Below are 22,819 nucleotides of genomic sequence, written 5' to 3'. Positions count from 1 at the left end.
CTGTGACAGGGCACACGGTGCACGGGCTGGACTATCAAGATGAAGTACCAGGACGGGTTTGACTCAGGGAACTGGTATGGGGGTACTGAGACAGGACACTGGGACTGAGGACTGGAACGGGACCCTGGAACAGAGCACCGGGACAGGGATCACGGACAGGGTACCGGGATGGGACACCCGGATGCGCCACACCGGGACAGGGAACGAGGATGGAGCCGGCTCGGCTGCGGGGCTGGGGATTACGCCCCCGTTCCCGGGGCTGGGCGGGGGTCCCGGTCGGTTCGGTGCCGCCTCCGCGGGGCCGGCCCGGCGGGCGGAGCGCTGGGCGGGGCCTGGCCTGGCCTGGCCCATCCCGGCGGGCCCCGGCGGGCGATGCGAGGGCCTGGACCGGGCTGCGGAGCCTTGCAGGGTACGGGCGGAGTGGTGGCGGTGCCATCGTCGGTGCCGTCGTCGGTGCTTGCCCGAGCTCTCCCGTCTCTCCCCGGCCCGGCGGGGCCTGAGCGCGGCCCCGGGCGCTGCCAGTTCTGCGGGGCCGTGCGGCCTCTCCGGCCCCGGCCCTTTCGGCCGAAATAAATACCCAGCATCGGATTAAGGCAAGTAGGACGCGGTGAGGACTCTTGGAGAAGGAGGCAGGAGGCGGTGAGGGCTGCGCTGCCCGACCTGGCTCCACCCTGGTCCCGGCGCAGGTGAGTCCCTGCAGCCCTTCGGGATGAAGCTGAAGAAGCAGGTGACCGTGTGTGGAGCTGCCATCTTCTGCGTGGCTGTCTTCTCCCTCTACCTGATGCTGGACCGGGTACAGCATGACCCCACACGACACCAGAGTGGGGGCAACTTCCCCAGGGTGAGTTTGGAGGGTCTGGGGTGAGTGAGAGCAGTCCTAGGATGGCAGACAGGTACATTTAGCCAGGGAAATTCATGGGGAGCCAGCCCTGGACTCTAGGCATTAAGGTACCAGGGCCAAGAGTGGCTCCCCACAGCTCTGGGTGACCTCTTACCCCTCACTGTGGCCTCTGTGCCCCCAGAGCCAGATCTCGGTGCTACAGAACCGGATCGAACAGCTGGAACAGCTGCTGGAGGAGAACCACGAGATCATCAGCCACATTAAGGACTCAGTGCTGGAGCTGACAGCCCATGCGGAGGGGCAGCCAGCATTGCCCCAACACCCCCTGAATGGCTCCTGGGTGCTCCCTGCTGAGAGTCGCCCAAGTTTCCTCTCTGTGTCCCCGCAAGACTGCCAGTTTGCTCTAGGGGGCAAAGGACAGAGCCCAGACCTGCAGGTGAGGGACTCTGCTAGCATAAGGGGTCCATACCTGGGCATCCATGGGGGTCCCGGCACTGTTCTTTCAGGGGTCTCTCAGCCCTGTCTCCTACCCACAGATGCTGGCTGTGTACTCCCTGCTGCCGTTTGACAACCAGGATGGTGGTGTCTGGAAGCAGGGCTTTGACATCACCTACGAGCCCAATGAGTGGGACAAAGATCCTCTACAGGTGTTCGTGGTGCCACATTCCCACAATGACCCAGGTGAGAAGCAGGGGTTGTCTCAACCTCTGCTGCCCTGCAGTGCTCGCAGGGAAGCCTGGGCCCCCCACAGTGACTCCCACTTGTGCTGCCAGGCTGGATCAAGACTTTCGACAAGTACTACTACGACCAGACACAGCACATCCTCAATAGCATGCTGCTGAAGATGCAGGAGGACCCGCGCCGGCGCTTCATCTGGTCCGAGATCTCCTTCTTTTCCAAGTGGTGGGACAACATCAGTGCCCAGAAGCGGGCTGCTGTGCGCAGGTAGGGCTGCCCACCTGGCCCCACTGCCCACCTAGCTCCCAGGCAGGCTGAGAGCATAAGGTGTGTGAGAGAAGGGCCCTAGGGATTGGAAGGCTGCCTGGGCTGCAGTGCAGTGGCCATGGTCCTTGTCTGCCCCCTACCCCGGGAGCATTTGGGATAGAGGACACAGTGGAGGGTGTGTGGGAATGGGCTCTGGCTGGCATTGGGCTGTGGAGGGATGGCTCTCTGCGTGGGGACAGGGTGACAAGGGGGAAATGGCAGTGGCAGGTGCAGGTAGACCATAGGTGGCTCAGGACAGGGGGACTCTGCAATGCATGTGTGGCTCATGCAGGGCTCTGGTACATCTTGAGTGTCCCCCTCACAGGCTGGTGGGCAATGGGCAGCTGGAGATGGTGACAGGCGGCTGGGTGATGCCTGATGAGGCTAATTCCCACTACTTTGCCATGATTGACCAGCTGATTGAGGGACACCAGTGGCTGGAGAAGAACATTGGTGAGAGCTGGGCAGATGCTGGCTGGGGGCCTGCCTAATGCACAGCAGGCCTCCTGGTCCTGACAGGACCCTCCTCACAGGAGGTGCTGCCACCCCAGTGTGGGGCTGACAGGTCTCTGTGCCCCCAGGTGTGACACCACGGTCAGGCTGGGCCGTAGACCCCTTTGGATACAGCTCCACCATGCCCTACCTGCTGAAGCGCTCCAACCTGACAGCCATGCTCATCCAGCGTGTGCACTACACCATCAAGAAGCACTTTGCTGCCACCCAGAACCTGGAGTTCATGTGGCGACAGACGTGGGGTGAGGCACTGCCGCGAGGGGACTGCACAGGGGGCCCTGTGGGGCAGGTGGCAGCAGAGAATGGCTACCAGCCACTTTTCTGTGCAGATGAGCCAAGCATTGGGAGGCGATGTCTCTGCCCTGTGGGCCAGCCTCAGGGTGACTTTCCATATGCCACCATGTCCAGCAACACACTGGGGGAAGCTGCTGTGCCCTCTGAGCTCCAAGCTCTGCTCTGTCAGACTGCTGTCTTTGGGCCCCGCTGCTCGGGGGCAGGCAAGGGCCATTGCTGGTGCTCACCTGTCCTTGGTCCCACAGATCCAGACAGCAGCACCGATATCTTGTGCCACATGATGCCCTTCTACAGCTACGATGTGCCCCACACCTGTGGCCCGGACCCCAAGATCTGCTGCCAATTTGACTTCAAGCGCTTGCCTGGAGGCCGGATCAACTGTCCCTGGAAGGTGCCTCCCCGCGCCATCACTGATGCCAACGTGGCAGAGCGGTGAGTGCGGCAGGGCCAGGGGCACGTGGCTCCCAGCCTTGTGGGTCACCAGGGACCGGCCTCATGCCCTGGCCCCTATACAGAGCCCAGCTGCTGCTGGACCAGTACCGCAAGAAGTCCAAGCTGTACCGCAGCAAGGTGCTGCTGGTGCCCCTGGGAGATGACTTCCGCTATGACAAGCCACAGGAGTGGGACGCTCAGTTCCTCAACTATCAGCGCATCTTTGACTTTTTCAACTCCCGGCCTGACCTCCATGTCCAGGTATGTGTAGAGAGCTCTGTGGGGCTGGGAGCAGCAGGAGGCCACAGCAGAGCACAGTTGGAGGGGTGAACAATCCTGAGAGGGGTGTTAAGAACCCCCACTGCAGGAGCCCCAGCTCAGGGATGCATGTGCTGTCTTGCAGGCACAGTTTGGCACACTATCTGACTACTTTGATGCCCTGTACAAGAAAGTGGGCATTGTGCCAGGGATGAGGCCACCTGGGTTCCCAGTTCTGACTGGGGATTTCTTCTCCTATGCGGACCGGGAGGATCACTACTGGACAGGATACTTCACCTCCCGGCCGTTCTACAAGAGCCTGGACCGGGTGCTGGAGTCCCACCTCCGGTGAGGGGCAGTGGGCTGGTCCATGGGACACAGGAGGTGTGCAGGGGGCAAGGGTGAGGGATGGCTGGGCAGTACCTAGGAGCTTGACAGCTCCCAGTCTGTGCCAGCTGCCAGCACGCTGGACTGGTGCACACCATGCCAAACCCTCACCCAGTCCCAGAGCAGTGTGTGCCTTTGCTGCCCCCCTCCCAGGCCAGCCCTCCCAGTACTGTAGCACCAGGGTAGGGACCCTTAGTGCCTCTGTCCCTGTGCAGGGGGGCAGAGATCCTGTACAGCCTGGCGCTGGCCCATGCACGCCGTAGCGGTGCTGATGGCAGGTACCCGTTCTCTGATTACGCCCTGCTGACCAACGCTCGCCGCAACCTGGGCCTCTTCCAGCACCATGATGCCATCGCCGGCACTGCCAAGGAGGCTGTGGCCGTGGACTACGGAGTCCGGTGTGTGTAGGGGCCAGGGTGTTCTCAGAGCCTCTCTCAGAGTGGGGCTGGTGGGCTCAAGGCTGGGAGAATGGGTAGATATGGGGATGCTGTGGGGAGGGCCTCCCTCTCATGGGGAGATGTAGAGGGTGTTGGGGCAGTCCTGGGGCAGATGGGGGTGCTGGTCCAAGTGGCTTACTCTGCCTCTGCCCAGGCTGCTCCACTCCCTCACCAACCTCAAGCGTGTCATCATCAATGCTGCACACTACCTTGTAGTGGGGGACAAGGACACATACCACCACAACCCAGCTGCACCATTCCTTGGCATGGTGAGCAGCACCAGCCCCTGGCTCCCTGCACTCTGGCACGCTGTTCCCATGCCCCCAGGAGCAGTTCTGTGCTACAGAGGCCAGGAAAAGGGCCCCAGCTTGGGCCCATGTCCCCGGGCCCAGCTGGCTGGGGCACACCTCTGCTCTTTACTACTCCTCAGGATGAGACACGCTCCAGCCAGGACTCTCTCCCAGAGAGGACAGTGATCAAACTGGACACCTCACCACGGTAGAGCCTCCTGCCCTGCTCTGGGCACTTACGTGACTGTGGGGGGGCACTGAGGGGGTACCTGTGAAGCTGTGGGTAGGTGCAGTAGATCTGTAGGTGGTGTGAGATATGGGACATCAGGAATGCTGTGAGGCTGGGATGCCATCCCTGTGTTACCTCCACAGGTTCCTGGTGGTGTTCAACCCACTGGAGCAGGAGCGCCTGAGCGTGGTGCCAGTGCTGGTGGACACCCCGCACGTGCGTGTGCTCTCTGAGGAGGGGCAGCCCCTGCCCTCCCAGCTCAGTGCAGTGTGGAACTCTGCTACTGTTGTGGTGCCTGACGTCTACCAGGTATGGGGTGCCCCACAGCCACAAGACGTGTGCCAGCCTCCCATCCCGCACACTACCAGGACACACCGGCAGCCCTGCTCTACCCCTGCCCCACAACACGAGATCCCACCGCTGTTAAACCCCCAGGTCCCTGTGTGTGTCCCTCTTCAGCAGAGACCCCGCAATGCTGAGCAGGGTCTTTGCCCCACTGACCCCCAGCCACTCCCCAGACGCGGGGGGCTGGCTGAGGTCCCCACACTGCCTGCAGGTGTCTGTCCTGGCCCGCCTGCCTGCACTGGGGCTGCGTGTGCTGCAGCTGCACAAGTCCTTGGATGGCCACGCCACGCCAAGGGCCTCCACACGCCTGTACCTGCATAGCCGGGACGCGCCCGTGCGCAAGCCCGAGGCTGTGCCCCTGCACATCTTCCCGGCTGCTGTTGATGACTTCTGCCTGGAGAACCAGCACCTACAGGCCTGCTTCTTGGGGCGCACGGGCCTGCTCCAGGTGAGTGCAGGGCTCTGACAGGGTGTGGGGTGGAGGAGGAGAGGGCTACATCCCGCTGCTTCTTGCACTTATGCTGTGCATGCTACACCTGCAGAGCCTGCGCCAAGCTGGGGAGCAGCAGGTGCACAGGGTGAGCAGCGAATTTCTCGTCTACGGCACCAGGACCTCCAAGGACAAAAGTGGGGCCTATCTCTTCCTGCCTGATGGTGAAGCCAAGGTACAGGATCCACCCCTGGAAGCCAGCTGACAGCTGTGCTGCAGGACTGTTGTGAGCACAGCTATCCCTCTCCCCAGCCCTACACTCCCAGGGACCCCCCAGTGGTGCGGGTGATGGAGGGACCCCTCTTCTCAGAGGTTTCCAGCTACTACCAGCATGTCCAGACTGTGGTGCGGCTGTACAATGTGCCAGGTGAGATCTTGAGGCTGTGCCATGTGTTGCTGGCCCAGGGAACTGGGTGATGCTGCCCGTGAGGCTCAGCCCCTCACTCCCTACTCACAGGGGTGGAGGGCCTGTCCCTGGATGTTTCCTGCCTGGTGGACATCCGTGACCACATCAACAAGGAGCTGGCCCTGCGCTTCAGCACTGACATTGAGAGTGATGACACCTTCTTCACCGACCTCAATGGTTTCCAGGTAAGCAGCAGCCTGGGGAGGGACAGTAGCTGCCCACAGGGACACAGTGCTCCGCCACCAGGCACTGTGGGAGCCACCTCTGGCCACTGATCTCTGTCCCTTGGCAGATCCAGGCCCGCAGGTACCAGCAGAAGCTGCCACTGCAGGCCAACTTCTACCCAATGCCTGCCATGGCCTACATCCAGGACGCGCAGAGCCGCCTGACACTGCTCACAGCCCAGGCCCTGGGGGTCTCCAGCCTCCACAGCGGTGAGTCGGGGGGGGGGGCTGTGCCTTGGGCATCTGCTGTGGAGCTAGGGCTATCCTCCCCAAGGGAAGCAGGGGAGGAGTGCTGCAGGCTGGGCAGTGCCCTGGTCCTGCTGCCTCTGGGGGCTTTGTTCTGTAGGGCATGGTTTGTGCCTGGTAAAGCCTGGGCTGCAGGGACTCACTCTCCACAGGCCAGCTGGAGGTGATCCTGGACCGGCGCCTCATGCAGGACGACAATCGGGGCCTGGGCCAGGGGCTGAAGGACAACAAGCGTACCTGCAACCGGTTCCGGCTGCTCCTGGAGCGCCGCAGCACTGCCAACAAGGTGCTGGCCTGAATGGGAGAGCCCAGCCCTGCCTTGGGATGGAGCAGGGCAGAGGCATTGGCATCACATGTGCAAGTCACACGTGATAGGATGCAGTGTCCTCTCCCCTCTTGTCCCATTGTGCTGGCACTGGGTAGAGATGGGCCTGGAGCAGGGGGGCATGGGGAGAGCAGGACATGCAGTGGGGTCTGTCCCTGTGGAGCCACGTTGCCCTCATAATCACAGTGTTCTTGTCCCATCCCCTCGCTGTCCTCTGCGTGTGCTGTGCCACCCATTCAGAGCTCCGGCTTCTTTTCCAAACTGGTCTCCATGTTTAAAGCCTTGAGCTTCCCTGGCACCAGAACTGGCAGCCCCGAGGTAATGGCCAGCCTGGCCCTGCTGTCTCTCCTTGTCTTGTGCACTAGCTGCTAGCCCCTAGTCTAGCCAGGCTTGTAGCAGGTCTGTAGCCTGACCATCAGCTAGCCGGGGTCCTGTATGGTGCTGGGGAGGGGGGACCTGCCTGGGCAGGGGCAGCTGTGTGTGCACTGTGCTGGTGGGTGCCCAGTCTCTAGGCGCTGCTGGAAGTGGGGTTCTGTGGGCCTTGCCCAGGCTCTGCCTAGCTTCCTGGGACCATGCTTGACCCACGTGCTGCTTGGCAGGTGCAGGATGAGCGCCCCATCAGCTTCCCGTCCCTGCTGAGCCACATCACCTCCGTGCACCTGAATGCTGAGGCCTTGATCATGCCAGTGGTGTCGGAGAAGCCAGCTCTGCCAGCCCTGCGCTCCTTTGTGCCCCTTGCCACCACCCTTCCTTGCGACTTCCACATCCTCAACCTGCGGACGCTGCAGGCAGAGGTGAGCTATGGTCCAGGGGTGGCGGAACTCTGTTGGGGTCTTGCCCCTGCTGTCCCCAGTGTTGTGCCTCACACTGCAGCTCCCTGCAGGATGACTCACTACCATCAGCTGAGGCAGCACTGATCCTGCACCGCAAGGGCTTTGACTGCAGCCTGGAGGCCAAGAACCTGGGCTTCAACTGCACCACTAGCCAGGGCAAGGTAGGGCCTGGCTGCCCCCATACCTCCATGGGGTCAGAGCTGGCTGGGACCTCGGCATGGCAGTCATGGCATGTGTCAGGCTGTCCGGGGCAGAGTGCTGTCCCAGGCATCACATCCTCACCTGTGCCTCCCCACTTCTTCCTCTTCTATCCACAGCTGTCTTTGGGAGGCCTGTTCCAGGGGCTGGAGCTGGGCTCCCTGCAGCCCACCTCACTGACGCTCATGTACCCGCTGGGCACAGCCTCCAACAGCACCAACATCCACCTGGACCCCATGGAAATCGCCACGTTCCGTGTCCGCCTGGGGTAGTGTCGAGCAGGACAGGAGTGGAGTGGCTGGACAGCACAGGAGCAGCACAGTGCAACAGTGGAGCGAGGCCAGCAGTACTGTGGCGGGCATGGGCAGGAGGGGCCAGACTGACTAAGACTGAATGCTGCTGCCGCTTTATAATTTATTAGTTCCATGTTCTCAGATAGATTTTGGAATGAACTGCTGTGGCAGGGCTGGACACAGTGCTGGATGGGCAGAGCATGGCTGGGGAGGGCAGCAGGGTGGGCTCTGCTGCTTCTGGTGGCACAGACACTGCTACCCTGTCACATTCACAGGCTGCCCAGGAATGTGGCCACCCTGATGGCTGGGGCAGGGGCTCAGGCAGGGCTCCCTGACTGGCGAGGCAGCAAGGGGAGGCCAGGAGCACTGGTGGTGTTGGGCAGCTGCCTGAAGAAGTGCTGTGGACTTGGGACTGAGCTCTCCTGGAGCTCATAGGAAACACAAGGATGTTTCCACAGGCCCTGGTCTGTGTGTGGTTTGTGGCTCTCACTCAGGGGAGTGGGAATGGTGCGCTGTGGGGAGACTGAGCAGCACTCTGAGGCAGGCGGAGGCCAGCTTGAAGTTCTGGCCAGGAGTCCCAGGCACCTGTGAGGAGCTGGTGGCATGGCCAGGCCCAGCTGTACTTGGAGGCAGGCAATTCCTGGTGCTGGGCAGAAGCCAGGGGGATGGGAGTCAGTTCCTTGTGCAGGCAGCAATATCTGGGTGAAGCGTGGGAGCGCCTCTTCCAAATCCAGAGCCTCTAGCCCCTTTTGAGAGTGAGCCTGGCAGTCCACTCTGCTGGAGCTTTGGTGTCTGACTCGCAGTTAATTACACCATGTTACCAGAGCATCCTCCTGGCTGTTGTGGGAACCACATGCCATGCTTCCTGGCCCCCTAGGGCTACTTACTGCCCAGGGTGCCAGCGGGGGGGGGGCATGGGGAAGGACTGTGTGAGGTGGGGAACTGCCTTAGCTCTGGCTCGGTTGGGTTGGACTGGATGAGCTTAGAGGTCTAAGATGATTTTGTGATTCCACGATTCCTGCACAACTCCCAGCACATCTATATCCCATGGGCTTGGGCCCTGGACGCTCAGCACCTCGCAGTGCTTATACTGTGCCCTGGCCTGGTCCACTGCCTTTTCAGGAACTCCCAGGGTGGGCCCAGGTGCCCAAATGGGGCCCTGAACACAGCAGCTGGTGACTTGCATCCAGCTGAGAAAGGAGCCTGGCGTCCTACTCCTGGCCCCAGAAGCTCATTACTGATGCTCCCGCCTCCCCCCTGGTCCCTGTGGACAGAGTGCAGGAGGCTCTAATGGCTTTGAGCTGCTCCTGCTGGAGGCTGCGAGGGAGGCGGGAGCAGGAGGGGCTGTGGTTTCTGCCTCCACTGGAGACAGAACTGCCTCTGGCCAGGGCTGGCCTGGAAGATGCTGGATGGGCACCTGCTCCAGCTGCTCCTTACCACAGCTTTGTTCCCCAGCATCCTTGGGACAGGTACAGCCCCATTCCTGCCCCTCCCGTTCCCTGAACCCATCCCTAATGGGGCCTTGGCCCTTGAGGGTTGCTCCCCTGAAGCCCAGAATGGAGGGTGGGGGGTCTGTGCTGGGAGGCAGTGGCCTGCAGTGAGAGGTGGTGGTCCATGCTGGGAATGATGGTCCAGGTGTGGTTGTGCTGGGGTTACTCCTGCTGCAGCACATCTGTGGGGTCCGAGTGCTGTTGCTGTGGGGTGATGGGGAATAGGTAGGGGGTTCAGCATGGGGGATGGGGGACCCCATGTCCTGGGAACTTTTCCCTCCTCTCTGCCTCTGTCACTGCCCTTGCCCATGTTTGCCCTTGCTGAGGCCTTGGCAAGCACTGGAGGTCACAGCGTACACAGGGCTGTGGTCACCAGAAGGCAGTGCCGGGGGTACTCTGATCGGCCAGTGCTGCCTCGTGGGGTGTAGCCCACTCTGAGAGCTGAGCTGGGGCCCCTTGTGCCACATTAGCCAGGCTCCCTAGGACTGGTGTGTCCTCAGCCCAGGCCAGCCCAGCCCCATGGTATGGGGGAGGCTCTGCTCTGCTGCATCACAGCAACTACCATCTCGCTGGAGCTGGCAGCCTGTCCTGCAGGCACTGCACAGTTTCCGTGGCCCCTGCAGTGGGGATTTGTTCCCGGCACTCTCCGATGCCCTGCTCCCTGCTGCAGCCGTGGTGCAGAACCTGCACCTCTGCGAGGGCTATGTGGGCCCTGATGGCCTCTCCCACTCCGGCTTCTACTGCCCGCGGCTGACTGACCCCCCTGGCCACCGCTACTGCTGCCAGCCTAGCCTGGACGCTCTCAAGTCCTGCTGCTCTCAAGTGGCCCTGGAAGCTCTCACTGGAGTGAACCTCTCCAGCCTGGCAAGCCCTGGTCTACTCCGGTGAGCAGGGCCACCACCGGCAATGCTGCTGAGGGTGGGGAACCCTTGGGGCTCCTGGCACACTCCCAGGGTCTTCTCGTGGTTGCTGGGGCAGGGGCTGTGGTGTCCTTTGGGGCCCACGGTGGGCTCTGAGTGCCCCTCCCCAGTACCACTGTGCTTTGGGAGGGTCATGGCTGCCCCCTTCTCAAGTGCCCCACCCCGCAGGAACCCGCTGGCCCTGCCTTTCGTGGGGCTCTATGGGATCCTCGTCCTCCTGCTTATGGCCATCGACCTCTGCCACTTCTACCGGACCCGACGGTGCCACCTCCGCCGCCTGCTGCCGTGCGCCTGTCGCGTGGCCCGCCGACTCCCGCGGGGGCGCCGGGCCGGCTCCCGGCCTTCCCGTGGTGCCCCGAGACTGACACGGCCCGGCCGGGGCTGCTGAGGGGCGGCCGCGGGCAGGGCAGGGGGCGTCCACAGGGGGGACTCGCACCCCGGGGTGCCCGGGGACACCGGGGCGAGGGGGACACTGTCATCCCGGGGTGCAGCGGGGAGGGTGCACGGGGAGGACAGCCGCAGCACGGGGGGGTGTTCATTCGCTGGCCGGGGAGCAGGGGGCGCGGCGGGAGGCTGTGGGGGGGACACGCGGGGACACACGACACTGCCCTGGCCGGTACCGGCACCGCCGGGCCACAAGGCGACGCTGCAGGCCCGGCCCCGCCCGCTTCCGGCTGCGCCCCGTCACGTGACAAGGGCGGTGGCGTCACGGGCGCGGCGCCATGGAGGAGCCGGTGAGCAGAGACTGGCGGGACCGGAGCGGGCGGGTCCCCGTCCCGGGGGGTGCTCGTCCCGGGTCTCCCTGTCCTGGATCCATCCCTGGGCAGCCGCCCGTGCGGAGCCCAGGGCCGTGTTCCACCGGTGCCCATCGGCAGGTGACTGCAGAGCAGCTTCGGGCGCGGGGTAACGCGCTGTTCCAGGCGGGGGATCACGGAGCCGCCCTCGCTGCCTACACGGAAGCTTTGAGCTTGAGCGACGCGGCGTCGGAGCGCGCCGTGCTGCACCGCAACCGGGCCGCGTGTTACCTGAAGCTGGTGAGCGCTGGGCGGGTGTGTCGCCCAAGAACCTGCCCGGCTGGCTGGGGCTGTTCCCGAGCAGTCACAGCGTCTCTGATCCCTTGCGGGGGATCTATGTCTGGGGCAGGGGGTGAACACGAGGAACTTCAGGGGCTTGAGTAGACCATAAGTGCCTGAAAAGCACCAGGGGCCATAGGACTCTCTCTGAGGGTTGTATTCCGGGAAAGGGAGTGTGTCCCACTGTGCTGACTCCCTGTCTTCAGTGATGCCGTTCCCATCTTGTCCCCAGTCCCCAAAGTTAGGGGTGTGGGTTGTGTGGGCCTTGTGCCAGCAGTGCTCAGGCACATCCCTCTACTGTCTCTCCACAGGAGGATTACATCAAGGCAGAGGCTGATGCAACCAAAGGTACTATCAGTGGGGGGCTGGGGGGGACCAGCCTCTGAGCTGCTCATTGGGGCAGGTGGGGGCAGGTCGGGGTAGGCTCTGTCATAGCCCCCCTTATGTGCAGCCATCGAAGCTGACGGCCGGGATGTGAAGGCACTGTTCCGCCGCAGCCAGGCCCTGCAGCAGCTGGGCCGCCTGGACCAGGCCGTCAGTGACCTGCAACGCTGTGTGAGCCTGGAGCCCAGGAACAAGGCCTTCCAGGAGGCCCTGCGTGCGCTGGGCAGCAGCATGCAGGAGAAGGTCAGTAGGGGGGCAGTGGGGGGCCGCTGGCCCTGCTGTGGCTGTGGGTGGCAGGAGAAGGTGGGGAGGATTGAGCCGCTCTTTCTGCTGTGTTGCAGATGAAGGCCATGTCCTGCACAGACTCGAAAGTAGAGCAGATGTTCCAGATCTTGCTGGATCTTGATGAAAAGGATGCAGACAAGAAGCAGAAAGTCTGAGATCAGGGAGTGGGGCACAGTGGGGCTGTGGCTGGGAGGAGAGGAGGGGAGGATTTTGGAGGAGGGGAGGATTGTTGCTCCTGGGCCAGCTGATGCTGCCTGGGCAGGCCGGGCTTGAACATTCCCCAAGAGAGGGATGGAGGGTGGGTGTACAAGGGTGGGTGCAGCTGCCAGCAGTTCCTTGTGCACAGTGTGCTGCTGTCACCCAGACAGAACTCTCCTTCCCTAGGCTGCACAGAACTTGATCGTGCTGGCACGAGAAGAGGCTGGAGCAGAGAAGATCTTCCAGAGTGATGGTGTGCGGCTGCTGATGCAGCTGCTGGACACGGCCAAGGCTGACCTGATGCTGGCAGCCCTGCGCACACTGGTGGGGCTGTGCTCCGGCCACCGCTCTCGTGTAGGTGCCACCAGATCCCACAGCTGGGCCCAGGGGAAAGCCAGGCTGGGGAGGCTGCAGAATGTTAGGGTAGCTGTGAGCTGTTACCTGCCAGGAGCGAACTTGTGAGAGGAAACCATCCTGATAAGGGGCTGGGAAAGGCCAAGGCTTCCCCAGGGCCTCTGCAAGACACAGGTGTGCTTGTACCTGCAGACCACAGCCATCTTGGCAGAACTGGGGGCACCCCGTCTTGCAGCAGTGCTGGGTGTGGAGCATGAGCAGGTGTCCCTGGCTGCCTGCAACCTGCTGCACGTGATGTTTGATTCCCTGAAGGAGGGGCTGCAGAAGGACTTCCGTGGGAAGGAGGATGCATTAGTGCTGGGTGAGTGTGGGCTGCCCTGGTTGGCTGTTGTATGGAGAGGGCCCCACATAGGTGCAGAGATGCCATGGGTTTTTTTTTGCTGCTGCCCTGTCACTGCAAAGCAAAGCTGCAAAGCAAAGCTGGGCCCTGATCCAGGGTTAACAGGAGGCAGAAGCCCCTGGTCATGGCAGCATCTCTGCCAGCTGTACCACAGTGGGGGTGAGGCCATGCCCAGGGTGATGACTGCTGGGCACTGTCTTTTTTGGAAGATTCCTCCAGGGACCTGAAACTGCTGATCAAGCACCTCCTGGAGCTGCTAGTGCTGGAAGGGGCCTCAGCGCACGGCCGTGACAACGCCCTCAACTTGCTCATCAAGGTGGTGCCTAGGAAGTCACCAAAAGAGACCAACAACAGCCTGAGCCTCTGGGTGATTGACCAGGGTTAGTGGAGTGGCTAGCAATGTCCTGCTGGAGCACTGTGCTACTCTGTCCCAGGTCTACACATGCCACTGTGCCCCTCACTGGACTGTCTGATGTTTCCCAGGCCTGAAGAAGATCCTGGAGGTGGGCAGCACAGTGTGTGGCAGCTTGGGCAGCCTGCCCGTGACAGAGAACACCCGGATGAGTACTTCTGTTCTGCTGAGCAAACTGTATGAGGACCTGAAGTGTGATGCTGAGAGGGAAAACTTCCACCATCTGTGTGAGGACTATGTGAGGTAAGCCAGGGTGTCCTGGGGGTGGTGGGGTTTTGTCACCTGCAGCCTGGCAGCACTTCAGTGCTAAAGCTGACTACAGACCCACTGGGGACCTGCTGTGGCGGAGGTTCAGTAGGTGGCACAGGAGGACACAGGTGGGTCATCCTGACCCTTTCTGGTGGTCTTTCCCCAAAGGAGCTGGTTCGAGGGGCACGAGCTGCTGGGAAAGCTACGGGCCATTCAGACAGTGTCGTGCCTGCTGCAGGGTCCCTCGGATGCAGGGAACAGGGTGCTGGAGCTGGAGGGGATCATGGACAGTGTGCTGTCTCTCTGTGCCTCTGTCTGTGAGGCCCACCAGCTGGTAGCAGTGGAGGCACTGATCCACGCAGCTGACAAGGCCAAGCGCGCCTCCTTCATCACGGCCAATGGTGTCAACCTGCTCAAGGAGATCTACAAGCACAGCGAGAGGGACAGTATCCGCATTCGTGCACTCGTGGTGAGCAGGGTGGGACAGGGTGGCGGGGCTGGGCCCTGGGGTGGGCTGTGGGTGCGGGACCACCAGGCACAGCATTGCTCCCCTGTGCTGGGGGTCCAGGAGACACATCAGGTTGCCTACATCCATTCCTGCTCCCACACTCTGTTCCTGGCTGCAGGGGCTCTGCAAGCTGGGATCTGCTGGTGGCACAGACTTCAGCATGAAGCAGTTTGCCGAGGGATCCACCATGAAGCTGGCCAAGCAGTGTCGCAAGTGAGTGGGGCCAGGTGTGGGGGGTGAGCACGGCTTCCCAGAGCTGGGCTCCATGCAGCTGGGCTCTCCACAGCCAGGCTCAGGTGGCTCTCCCACTCTCGTAGGTGGCTCTGCAATGAGGCCATCGATGCGGGCACACGGCGCTGGGCTGTAGAGGGCCTGGCCTACCTCACCTTCGATGCAGATGTCAAGGAGGAGTTTGTGGAGGACAAGGCAGCGATGCAGGCCATGTTCCACCTGGCCAAGGTGCATACCAAGAGCCATGGGGTGGACACCCTGGCACCAGGGAAATGTGCTGGAGCGGGTGTGGGGCTCATGCTCTAGGGTGGGATGTGTAGAAGCTGGGTGGGTTCTAGGCCTGGCTGCTTCTCCCTGCTGTGAGTGTGATGGATGCCCACTGTCACCACAGTCAGAGGACAGGAGTGTGCTCTATGCTGTTGCCTCCACACTGGTGAACTGCACCAACAGCTACGACCATGAGGAGCCAGACCCGCAGATGCTGGAACTGGCCAAGTATGCCAAGCAGCACATCCCAGAGCAGCACCCCAAGGTGAGCAGAGGACGGCTGTGCTTGGGAGGAGAGTGGGTGGGTGGTACACAGCCTGGGGTCCCCGGTGTGGACAGGGTGTCCTTAAGACCCCCAGGGGTGGGGTTGAACACCTCACTAGGCAGCTGGTGCTTCTGGGCAAAGTGTGACTCTGCCTGCCGGACAGGACAAGCCCGAGTTTGTGAAGCGGCGGGTGCGGAAGTTGCTGACAGCTGGCGTGGTGTCAGCTCTGGCCTGCATGGTGAAGAGCGAGAACCCGGCGCTCACCAGCTCCTGTCGGGAGCTGATCTCCAGGTATGGTGTGCCAGGGCCAGGAGGGAGCTGGGTTTCCAGGCTGCTGCCATCCTGCTGTTGAACTTGTGTGCCTGTGGTGAAGGCCAGCTCCTGGACAGAAGAGGGGATGTCCAGGAATCTGATGCAGCCTAGGCCCACTGTGACTATCCAAGTGCTGCAACTAGTCCCACTTGTTCCTAGAGTGTTCCTGGCGCTGGTGGAGGAGGCAGAAGACCGGGGTGGTGTGGTTGCTCAGGGAGGAGGCAAGGTGAGACCATGAACCCCGCTGCTCTGGGTGGTGCTGGGGCATGGGCTCTGTGGTTTAGCAGGGGCTGTACTGGCTCCCTTGGACATGAGACTGGGGGAGCTGTTACCTTGGTTGCAGGACAGGCTGCTGTTTCTGCCCCCAGGCTCTGATTCCACTGTCCCTGGAGGGTACTGAGGTGGGGCAGACCAAGGCAGCACAGGCCCTAGCAAAGATCACCATCACCTCCAACCCAGAGATGGCATTCCCTGGGGAGCGGGTGAGTGCTGGGGCAGGGGATTGGTTCTGCCAGGCAGGGGCTTATGTGGGAGCAGAACTGGACATTGACTCAGTCCCATGTGTTCTGTCTCCACAGATCTATGAGGTGGTGCGGCCCCTGGTCAGCCTCCTGCACCTGCAGCGTACAGGCCTGGAGAACTTTGAGGGGTTGATGGCCTTGACCAACCTGGCTGGCATCAGTGAGAGGCTGCGGTAGGGATGGAGGAAGAGGGAAACTGGCTGTCCCCTTGGGCCTGGCGGGCTGCCCTGGGCAGGGAGTGCTCACTGCCCACTTGCCTCCCAGGCAGAAAATCCTGAAAGAGCGGGCTGTGCCCATGATTGAGGGGTACATGTTTGAGGAGCATGAGCTGATCCGGCTAGCCGCAACTGAGTGCATGTGCAACATGGCCATGAGCAAGGAGGTGAAGGCGGGAATGGACTGGGGTCTGTGCTGGGTTGCTGGACCACCCCATCCCCACCCAATCCCTCCTCTATCCCCTGTGCAGGTGCAGGAGATGTTCCTGGCTGAGGGCAGTGACCGGCTGAAGCTGATGGTCCTGTACAGTGGGGAAGAGGATGAGAAGCTGCGGCGGGCAGCGTCGGGGACCCTGGCCATGCTGACTGCCTTGCATCCCCCCATCTGCAAGCGGATTCCCCAGGTGGTGAGTGCCCAGGGTGGGCTGGGGGCACACAGGACCCATGTCCCATATTCCCTTCCCACAGTGGCTTGGAGCTCTGACCCCAGAAGACAGGGCAATCGGTCGATTTTGAAATGGGGCTGCAGGGGTAGAACTGGGCCCCTTCTCTTGGGGTCCATGATAATGCTGGCCCCACTCCCCTACAGACAGTGCACTGGCTGGAGATCCTGCAGGCTCTGCTGCTGAGCCCCAGTGCAGAGCTGCAGCACCGTGGTGCCGTGGTGGTGATGAACATGATGGCAGCTGCTCGGGAGGTGGCCGAGCAGCTCATCGCCAGCGAGATGTTGGAGATCCTCTCCGTGCTTGCCAAGGACAAGGACAAGCCGCGGGTAGCCCAGGCGGCCCAGGAGGGCCTGGCACACGCAGTGGCTTACGGTCTCATCAAACCCAACCCTGGCCACGCCTGAGGGCCCACGGGGCTCGCACACAGGCTGCACGCACTGCCGAGGCCGGTGTTCTCACGCTGCTCTCAGGGCTGCCCTGCGGGGTCTGGCTGCACGCGGAGCTGGCTCAGCACTGCCCGGGGCTGGGGCCACGCCGCACCCGACGGCGCCCGCCCGGTGCCCCGGGGCGAGGGGGAGGACAGGGCTTGCTGCTGCCTTTGCCACCGTCTGCCTTAGCCGGGAGGGCCGAGCCGGGGCGGGCCCGTGGGGGCGGAGCTAGGCCCACCCGGTAACACTAAAGCTACTCTTGGACACGGCCCGGCCTCCATACGTCTGTCCGTCCGCCCCTCAGCCGTCACGTCCGCTCCCTCTTCCGGTGGCGCTCCAGCAATGGAGGCGCCCGCTTGCGGGTGGCTCGTGTTCGGGTTCAGCCCCGAAGAGGCGGCCGGGGAGCCGGGCCCGGGCCCGGGCCCATGGCGGCTGGAGGCGGGCCCCGAGGGGATCTCCCGCGTGTGGCCCGCCTGGAGCTACGTGGTCGTGGAGACCGGTGAGAGCCCCCGGAGCCCCGGTCCCAGCCCCTGCCGCGGCGGAGTCCTGTGCCCCCTTCCACTGCCGCTCCCCGGGGTGGTGGTGGCTCCCCGTTCCCACCGTGCCCTGCCGCGCCGGTCGCCTCGGTTCGCCCTGTCCGCCCCTTCCCTCGGGAGGGACCCCCCAGCCCTCCTACTGCGCCGTTCCCCCGGGATGCTCCCCGCTGCTCCCCCGGTGACGTTCCCGTCCCCGTCCCCCGTGCTGTCGGTCGCTGAGATGCCGCCGCGGCAGGCGCGGGGCTGGAGCTGCGGAGCGCGGGGCAGCGGCGGCGGCTGCCGGGCTGGGCCGAGGCGCTGCCGTCCGAGACGCACCTGGTGCTGCGGGGCCCGGCGGCGGCCCGAGCCTGGCGGCGGGAGGTGGCGCTGAGCGGAACGCTGCGGGACGAGCCCGCCTGGAGCCGGGACCTGCCCGCGGAGCCTCGCCAGCCGCTGCCGCTCCTGCCCGGCGGCTTCGCCACACCACGGCCGCCGTTCTTCACCGCGCTGCCTGCCGGCGTGCGGGCCCAGCGGCTGGTCCTGGGCACGGAGCACGCCCTAGCGCTGGGCGCCGCCGGCGAGGTGTTTACTTGGGGCGGTGGCAGGTGAGCAGGGGCTGTGGGGACACAGGGGTGCGGGATGGCACCGGGTGGGTGTTCCAGGGCTATCTCCAGGACAAACACTGTGCTTGGTGGGATGCAGAGAGAATGATGGGGATGCAGAAGGGATGTGCAGGATATGGGGAGTGTTAAGGGGGAGTGCAGGTGAGAAGATGTTGGAATTAGGTTCACCTCAGGGCCTGAACCCCCATTGTCCTGTGCACACTGCCTCGGGCCAGGATATGCCTCCTGACTTTCCTGTGGGGCTGGACTTGGGACTGATATGAGGTTACAGCTGAGAGAAGTGTTGGGGTACTAGCTGCACCCCAGTGCTTGCCCACATGCTGGTGGGATCTGTCCCTCACCTGAGCCAGGTCTCCCCCCGCACTGGCATCCCAGCTCATGGCCTTTCTTGGGGGGCGCTGGCCTGGCCATGCCCCTTTTCCCACAGCCCTCGCTGGCCCCATGGCCAGCCCTGTGTCCTCTCTGGGTGCTGGGTCTCTGGCTACTGATTCTGGCTTCTGCTCTGACTTTTGGCTCCTTCAGGGCAGTCTTCGAGGACACTTATGTCTCTGTATGACCATCAAGGTCCGTACTCTATTCCTGCTCCTCTATAACTTGCCACATAAGTACCAGCTGGCAGCAAAGCTCTGAACTGGAGATTGATTTCATCAGTCTGTGACAGTTCAGTGCCAGGTCCCTCTGGTACAGCCTGTGGGAGGGGAGGGAACCCCTTGGGAAATGTCTCCAGCCCCAGTGCCCTGTGTCACCTGCCGGCAGCTGAACCTGGGTGCATTAAACTGAGCTGGTGGCACGGCTCAGTTTATTCTTGCAGAGGCATTTGTTGTTCATTAGGGGGCTGTCTGTGTATTTGCTGCCCCAGTCAGGTTTTCCCAGAAGGTGCTGGAAAGCCCAGCCACAGGTCTCCCTGTCCTGGATCTCTGAGTTCTGCTGGCGCATGATGAGGCTTGGTCGTAGGAGCTAGTTATTCTCATCTGTGGAGTGCAAGGGCTGCCGTGTTCCTCTTTGCTATTTATGGAAGACAACCCCAGCCCTGATCATCAGTCGCTGTCCCAGAGCTGCGAGCCCTGGCCCGGTGCCCTCGCTGCTCCTCGTGGCTCAGGAGTGTTTCACTCCCCAGTCCCTGCTCCTCGCTCCCGGAGCAGACAGCTCATGGAAAACACTGCTCTCATCCCATCAGCTGCTGCTTTGCAGGCACTGCATTCATTGGTCTTTCTTGCCTTCCCTTCAGAGGAAAGGTTTCTGCATGTGGGGACATGTACTTGAGTGTTGGGATATCTCAGCTTTACAGTGATGGTGTAACTGAGAGGTGTTTTCTGGAAGATTTTGTTCCATTTTTAGTCTCATGGAAGGGTGAAATATAAGAGATGTAAAACTCTGTGCCATTGTCTCTGAAGCCAACTTATTTCTTTGTTATAATACGGTATAAATGTTTTTTAGCTTATTAACTTTTGCCACACAGTGGTGCTAATACTTCTAGTACTAATCACCTTTTATTTTACCCCCTGTGGTCTTGCCACAGTGCATCTTTCACAGTTCTAATTCTCAAAAATATCTGGTCTTTTTGCAAAGCCATAATTTGAAACTTGTTTCTAGTTCAATATCTGTCTCAACAACGTATTCTTTGTTCTCTATTCCATGGCCTTTCTAAGTCAGCACACCTTATCTCAGTTTACATCCAGATGTACAAGACTGTGAGAGCTTTCAGTCAGGCTTTGAGAATCCTTTACAAAGCCATTTTTCACATCATCCCCTCTTTCTTGAACTATAAAAATTTTTTTATGGTCTTACTTATTATTTGCTGTACACAGTGAAGAACACAAAGTGCAATTATTAATATTGTTACTATAACAATTAATATATAAGCTTATTTTGTAAAGCTTTTTTAGTTGAGATGCAAAGTTTTATTTTTTAAACAGATTGTTTAATTAGGATTTATAGTTTGTTTTAATTTGATTTGTTAAATTTTTTAGGTTTTGAGGTTGTTTGTGGATGGATTTTGAATAGTTAGACAAATTTATATTATACAATTTGTAAAATTTTTTATAACTGTGTTTATGTGTTAGAGAAAATTGATTATGGTTTTGTTTTATAAGGTTGTATGTTTAATGGTACTAACATTTGTTATTATATTACTAATTACAATGGTAGTAGTAGGTTAATTAACATTTTAATTAATTGTTTTAATGTTACAGCTGAGGTAACTTTAGGTAAAAATAAATTTGATCTAACTTGTTTTGTAGGGCTTCAGGGTTCAAAATTGTTATTATAGTTTTTTTTTATAATGATGGGCAGATTTTAATTTTTTAATTTTTTTTTAACACTAGGCGTTATAGTGAGTTGTTTGTTATATGGGTTAATTTTAATTTTTTGAGGGAATGCTTTGCTAGGTTTTATCTTTATAAATGAGTTAGTTTTTTTGTAATTGTTGTGGGAATTTGTTAAGATTAACAGTTTTACTTTTGGGGGTATGGAAGTGGTATAATTGTAGTAAAAAATTGAGGTTTTGTACACAGGATGATGGGGAGTAACATTTAATTGCATTTTTGGTACAGAAAATAAGTACAAAATTTTATTGTTAAAGAACTAAGAATTTTTAATTTTTGAGGTTCAAAGGGTGCTTTAAGAAGATTGGGTCTTAATTATACTAATTTCAGGATTTATCTTGTTGGCAACTTCGTGTTAATAATTGTTATGGTTAGATATTGGCTGCTTTTTGGTTGGCACTTGTACACTTTTTAAACAGGCTGTAAAGGGTTTTAGAGAACTGAAGCCCCTGGGGCCCTGTCCTGCTGCTGCCCACCGAGCCCTGGCTGTCACTGTGGTGCTGTGGTGCTGGGCATCGCTCTCCCACGGCTGCTTGGCTTTTCCTTGTTCCTGGAGTTGGTTCTGCTCAGCTCTGGTTGTTCCCTCCTGTGCTCAGGCTCTGCCAGCCTGGAGCTGGGTTGGCAGCAGCAGGAAGGGCTTGGTGGGGACCGTGGGAAGGAGACGTGGGAGCTGGAAGCACTGGGCTATGGGTGTGTCTGTCTGTCTGTCTGTGTCCCTGCAGGCATGGGCAGCTGGGCCACGGGCTGCTGGAGTCGGAGCTGCAGCCGCGGCTGGTGGAGGCACTGGCCGGGGTGCCCATGCAGGCCGTGGCAGCGGGCGGGTGGCATTCGGCCAGCGTCAGCGGTAAGGGGCTGGGCTGGGCTGGGCTGAGCTGGGAGGGTGAGAGGCTGATGGCAGCATAGGGCCCTGGTGGCACGTGGCTTGGGGAATATGGGGTGTTGGTGTCCCTGGAGCACCAGTGCTGCCAGCGAGTGGGGCTCAGGGCTAAGCTCTGCCTGATGTGTTTTTCCCCCACCCCACAGAGGCAGGAGACCTGTACGTGTGGGGCTGGAACGAGTCAGGGCAGCTGGCTCTGCCCTCCAAAGCGCTGGCAGAGGAGCGAGCCCAGGCTGAGGACATGGGCACGGGTGAGTGCTGCTGCTGGCCAGGCTGAGGGCAAGGGGGGACCAGGTTCCTGCACTGCCCCAGCAGCTTGGTGCAGGGCCAGCACGGTCTGAGCCTGTGAGCAATGCTGGTGTTACCCAGTCACTCTTGGGAGCTGAGAGTTGGCTCTTCTGCAGGGAACAACGAGCTGACGCCCTGCCAGGAGCAGATGGCTGCCGAGGACGCTGCATTCATTTCCATCCAGGCATTCCCAGCACTGCTGGATCTGTCGCAGGACCTGGAAGTCAGCACGGTCAGCTGTGGGTCCCGACACACGGCCGTGGTCACACGTGAGTGTCCAGTGGGGCAGGGGGCAGCACCTCGGGAGACAAAGGTGCTGAGAGGTGCCGGGTGTGACCAGCACCCGGTGGGCAGTGCCCCCGGGATCAGGGAGAGGACTACAGGGAACAGAGCTCACCTGGTGCTGTCCCTGTTGCAGGAGGCGGAGAGCTCTACACCTGGGGCTGGGGTAAGTAGCGCCTCTGCTTTGGGACTGTACAACCTCCCCAGGAGCAGCTTCTGATTCCTGTTCTCTCCTCCTTGGCTGTTCTGTCACTGTACAAGTTCCATCTGTGCTGGGGACTCTTGTGTTCCCTCCCTCCCCCCAAACACCAGGAACGATTGCCCTGTGAGGCCCCCAGGGGGGCCATGTTATGTCATGAATATGTGTCTGCAGGTAAATATGGACAGCTGGGACACGGGAACAACATCAGCTCTGACCAGGCACGCCGCGTTGAGCACCTGGTGGCCGAGGGGTTGCGGGTGGAGGAGGTGGTGTGTGGGCCCTGGACCACCTATATACGTGTACGGGAGTTGTGAGGGCCCCAAGACCCCACAGCCCGTGGGTGCTGCCAGAGGGAGGATGAGGGCAGGCTCAGCTCAGTTCTGCAGGACCAGCTCCAGGACCACTCTGTCCTCAGGGCTGGGACAGACACCCCCCCCCCCCCCCCCCCCCTTCCCCACCACAGGATGGCACTGAGTTTAGCCCACAGTGACCTGATTCACACCCTGGAGTGGGGCTGCAGCTCCATCAGGGCCAGGGATGCCCTGGGACAGGCTGGCTGTGTTTATTAAATTCACCTTTCCATAAGGGTTGCAGTGTTGGTGTCAAGGTGTCCTGGGGTGAGGGACCATATGGGGCTGTGTTTGGGATTTGTGTGAACACTGTAATTCAGGAATGTTGTGGCTGAGCAGTGCTGGCCCAGAGCTGAGGTCGATTCTGCTCCTCTG

General features: G+C 60.5%; 3 protein-coding genes across 11 annotated transcripts; all 3 read left to right on the top strand.

Annotated features, from left to right (window-relative positions):
* Positions 1-709: 709 nt before the first annotated feature.
* Positions 710-8,452, top strand: MAN2A2 (mannosidase alpha class 2A member 2). 2 transcript variants are annotated; one of them, XM_062501122.1, is made up of 23 exons: positions 710-841; positions 1,023-1,277; positions 1,378-1,522; positions 1,615-1,786; positions 2,151-2,278; positions 2,407-2,580; positions 2,878-3,064; positions 3,148-3,325; positions 3,468-3,670; positions 3,925-4,107; positions 4,301-4,415; positions 4,577-4,644; positions 4,809-4,974; positions 5,222-5,458; positions 5,553-5,675; positions 5,753-5,867; positions 5,958-6,091; positions 6,199-6,340; positions 6,529-6,662; positions 6,942-7,019; positions 7,301-7,495; positions 7,585-7,695; positions 7,852-8,452. In XM_062501122.1, the coding sequence occupies exons 1-23, from the start codon at positions 710-712 to the stop codon at positions 8,002-8,004; spliced, it is 3,528 nt and encodes a 1,175-aa protein (XP_062357106.1). In that variant the 3' UTR covers positions 8,005-8,452. The 2 variants fall into 2 exon arrangements, with proteins under 2 accessions (XP_062357106.1, XP_062357107.1); XM_062501123.1 differs by lacking the exon at positions 6,942-7,019.
* Positions 8,453-9,427: 975 nt separating this feature from the next.
* Positions 9,428-10,823, top strand: LOC134049016 (protein shisa-like-1). The gene is made up of 3 exons (XM_062501162.1): positions 9,428-9,494; positions 10,186-10,399; positions 10,604-10,823. Exons 1-3 carry the CDS (start codon positions 9,428-9,430, stop codon positions 10,821-10,823), a joined length of 501 nt encoding a protein of 166 aa, XP_062357146.1.
* A 305-nt stretch (positions 10,824-11,128) lies between these two features.
* Positions 11,129-21,862, top strand: UNC45A (unc-45 myosin chaperone A). Of its 8 annotated transcripts, none has more exons than XM_062501815.1 (20): positions 11,129-11,169; positions 11,311-11,469; positions 11,820-11,856; positions 11,960-12,135; positions 12,234-12,326; positions 12,562-12,729; positions 12,922-13,090; positions 13,339-13,509; positions 13,613-13,784; positions 13,959-14,259; positions 14,417-14,511; positions 14,616-14,757; positions 14,921-15,061; positions 15,225-15,352; positions 15,533-15,599; positions 15,742-15,855; positions 15,952-16,067; positions 16,159-16,276; positions 16,361-16,516; positions 16,699-17,315. In XM_062501815.1, exons 1-20 carry the CDS (start codon positions 11,158-11,160, stop codon positions 16,957-16,959), a joined length of 2,796 nt encoding a protein of 931 aa, XP_062357799.1. In that variant the 5' UTR covers positions 11,129-11,157; the 3' UTR covers positions 16,960-17,315. The 8 variants fall into 8 exon arrangements, with proteins under 8 accessions (XP_062357799.1, XP_062357798.1, XP_062357795.1 ...); XM_062501811.1 differs by lacking the exon at positions 16,699-17,315 and adding exons at positions 21,168-21,289; positions 21,469-21,573; positions 21,727-21,862 and having other exon boundaries at positions 11,149-11,469; positions 16,159-16,516; XM_062501814.1 differs by having other exon boundaries at positions 16,159-16,516.
* Positions 21,863-22,819: the final 957 nt, after the last annotated feature.

This window comes from Cinclus cinclus, chromosome 13 (genome assembly GCF_963662255.1).
Source record: "Cinclus cinclus chromosome 13, bCinCin1.1, whole genome shotgun sequence".
Classification (NCBI taxonomy): Eukaryota; Metazoa; Chordata; class Aves; order Passeriformes; family Cinclidae; genus Cinclus; species Cinclus cinclus.
This window is presented reverse-complemented; position numbering and strand designations above follow the sequence as displayed.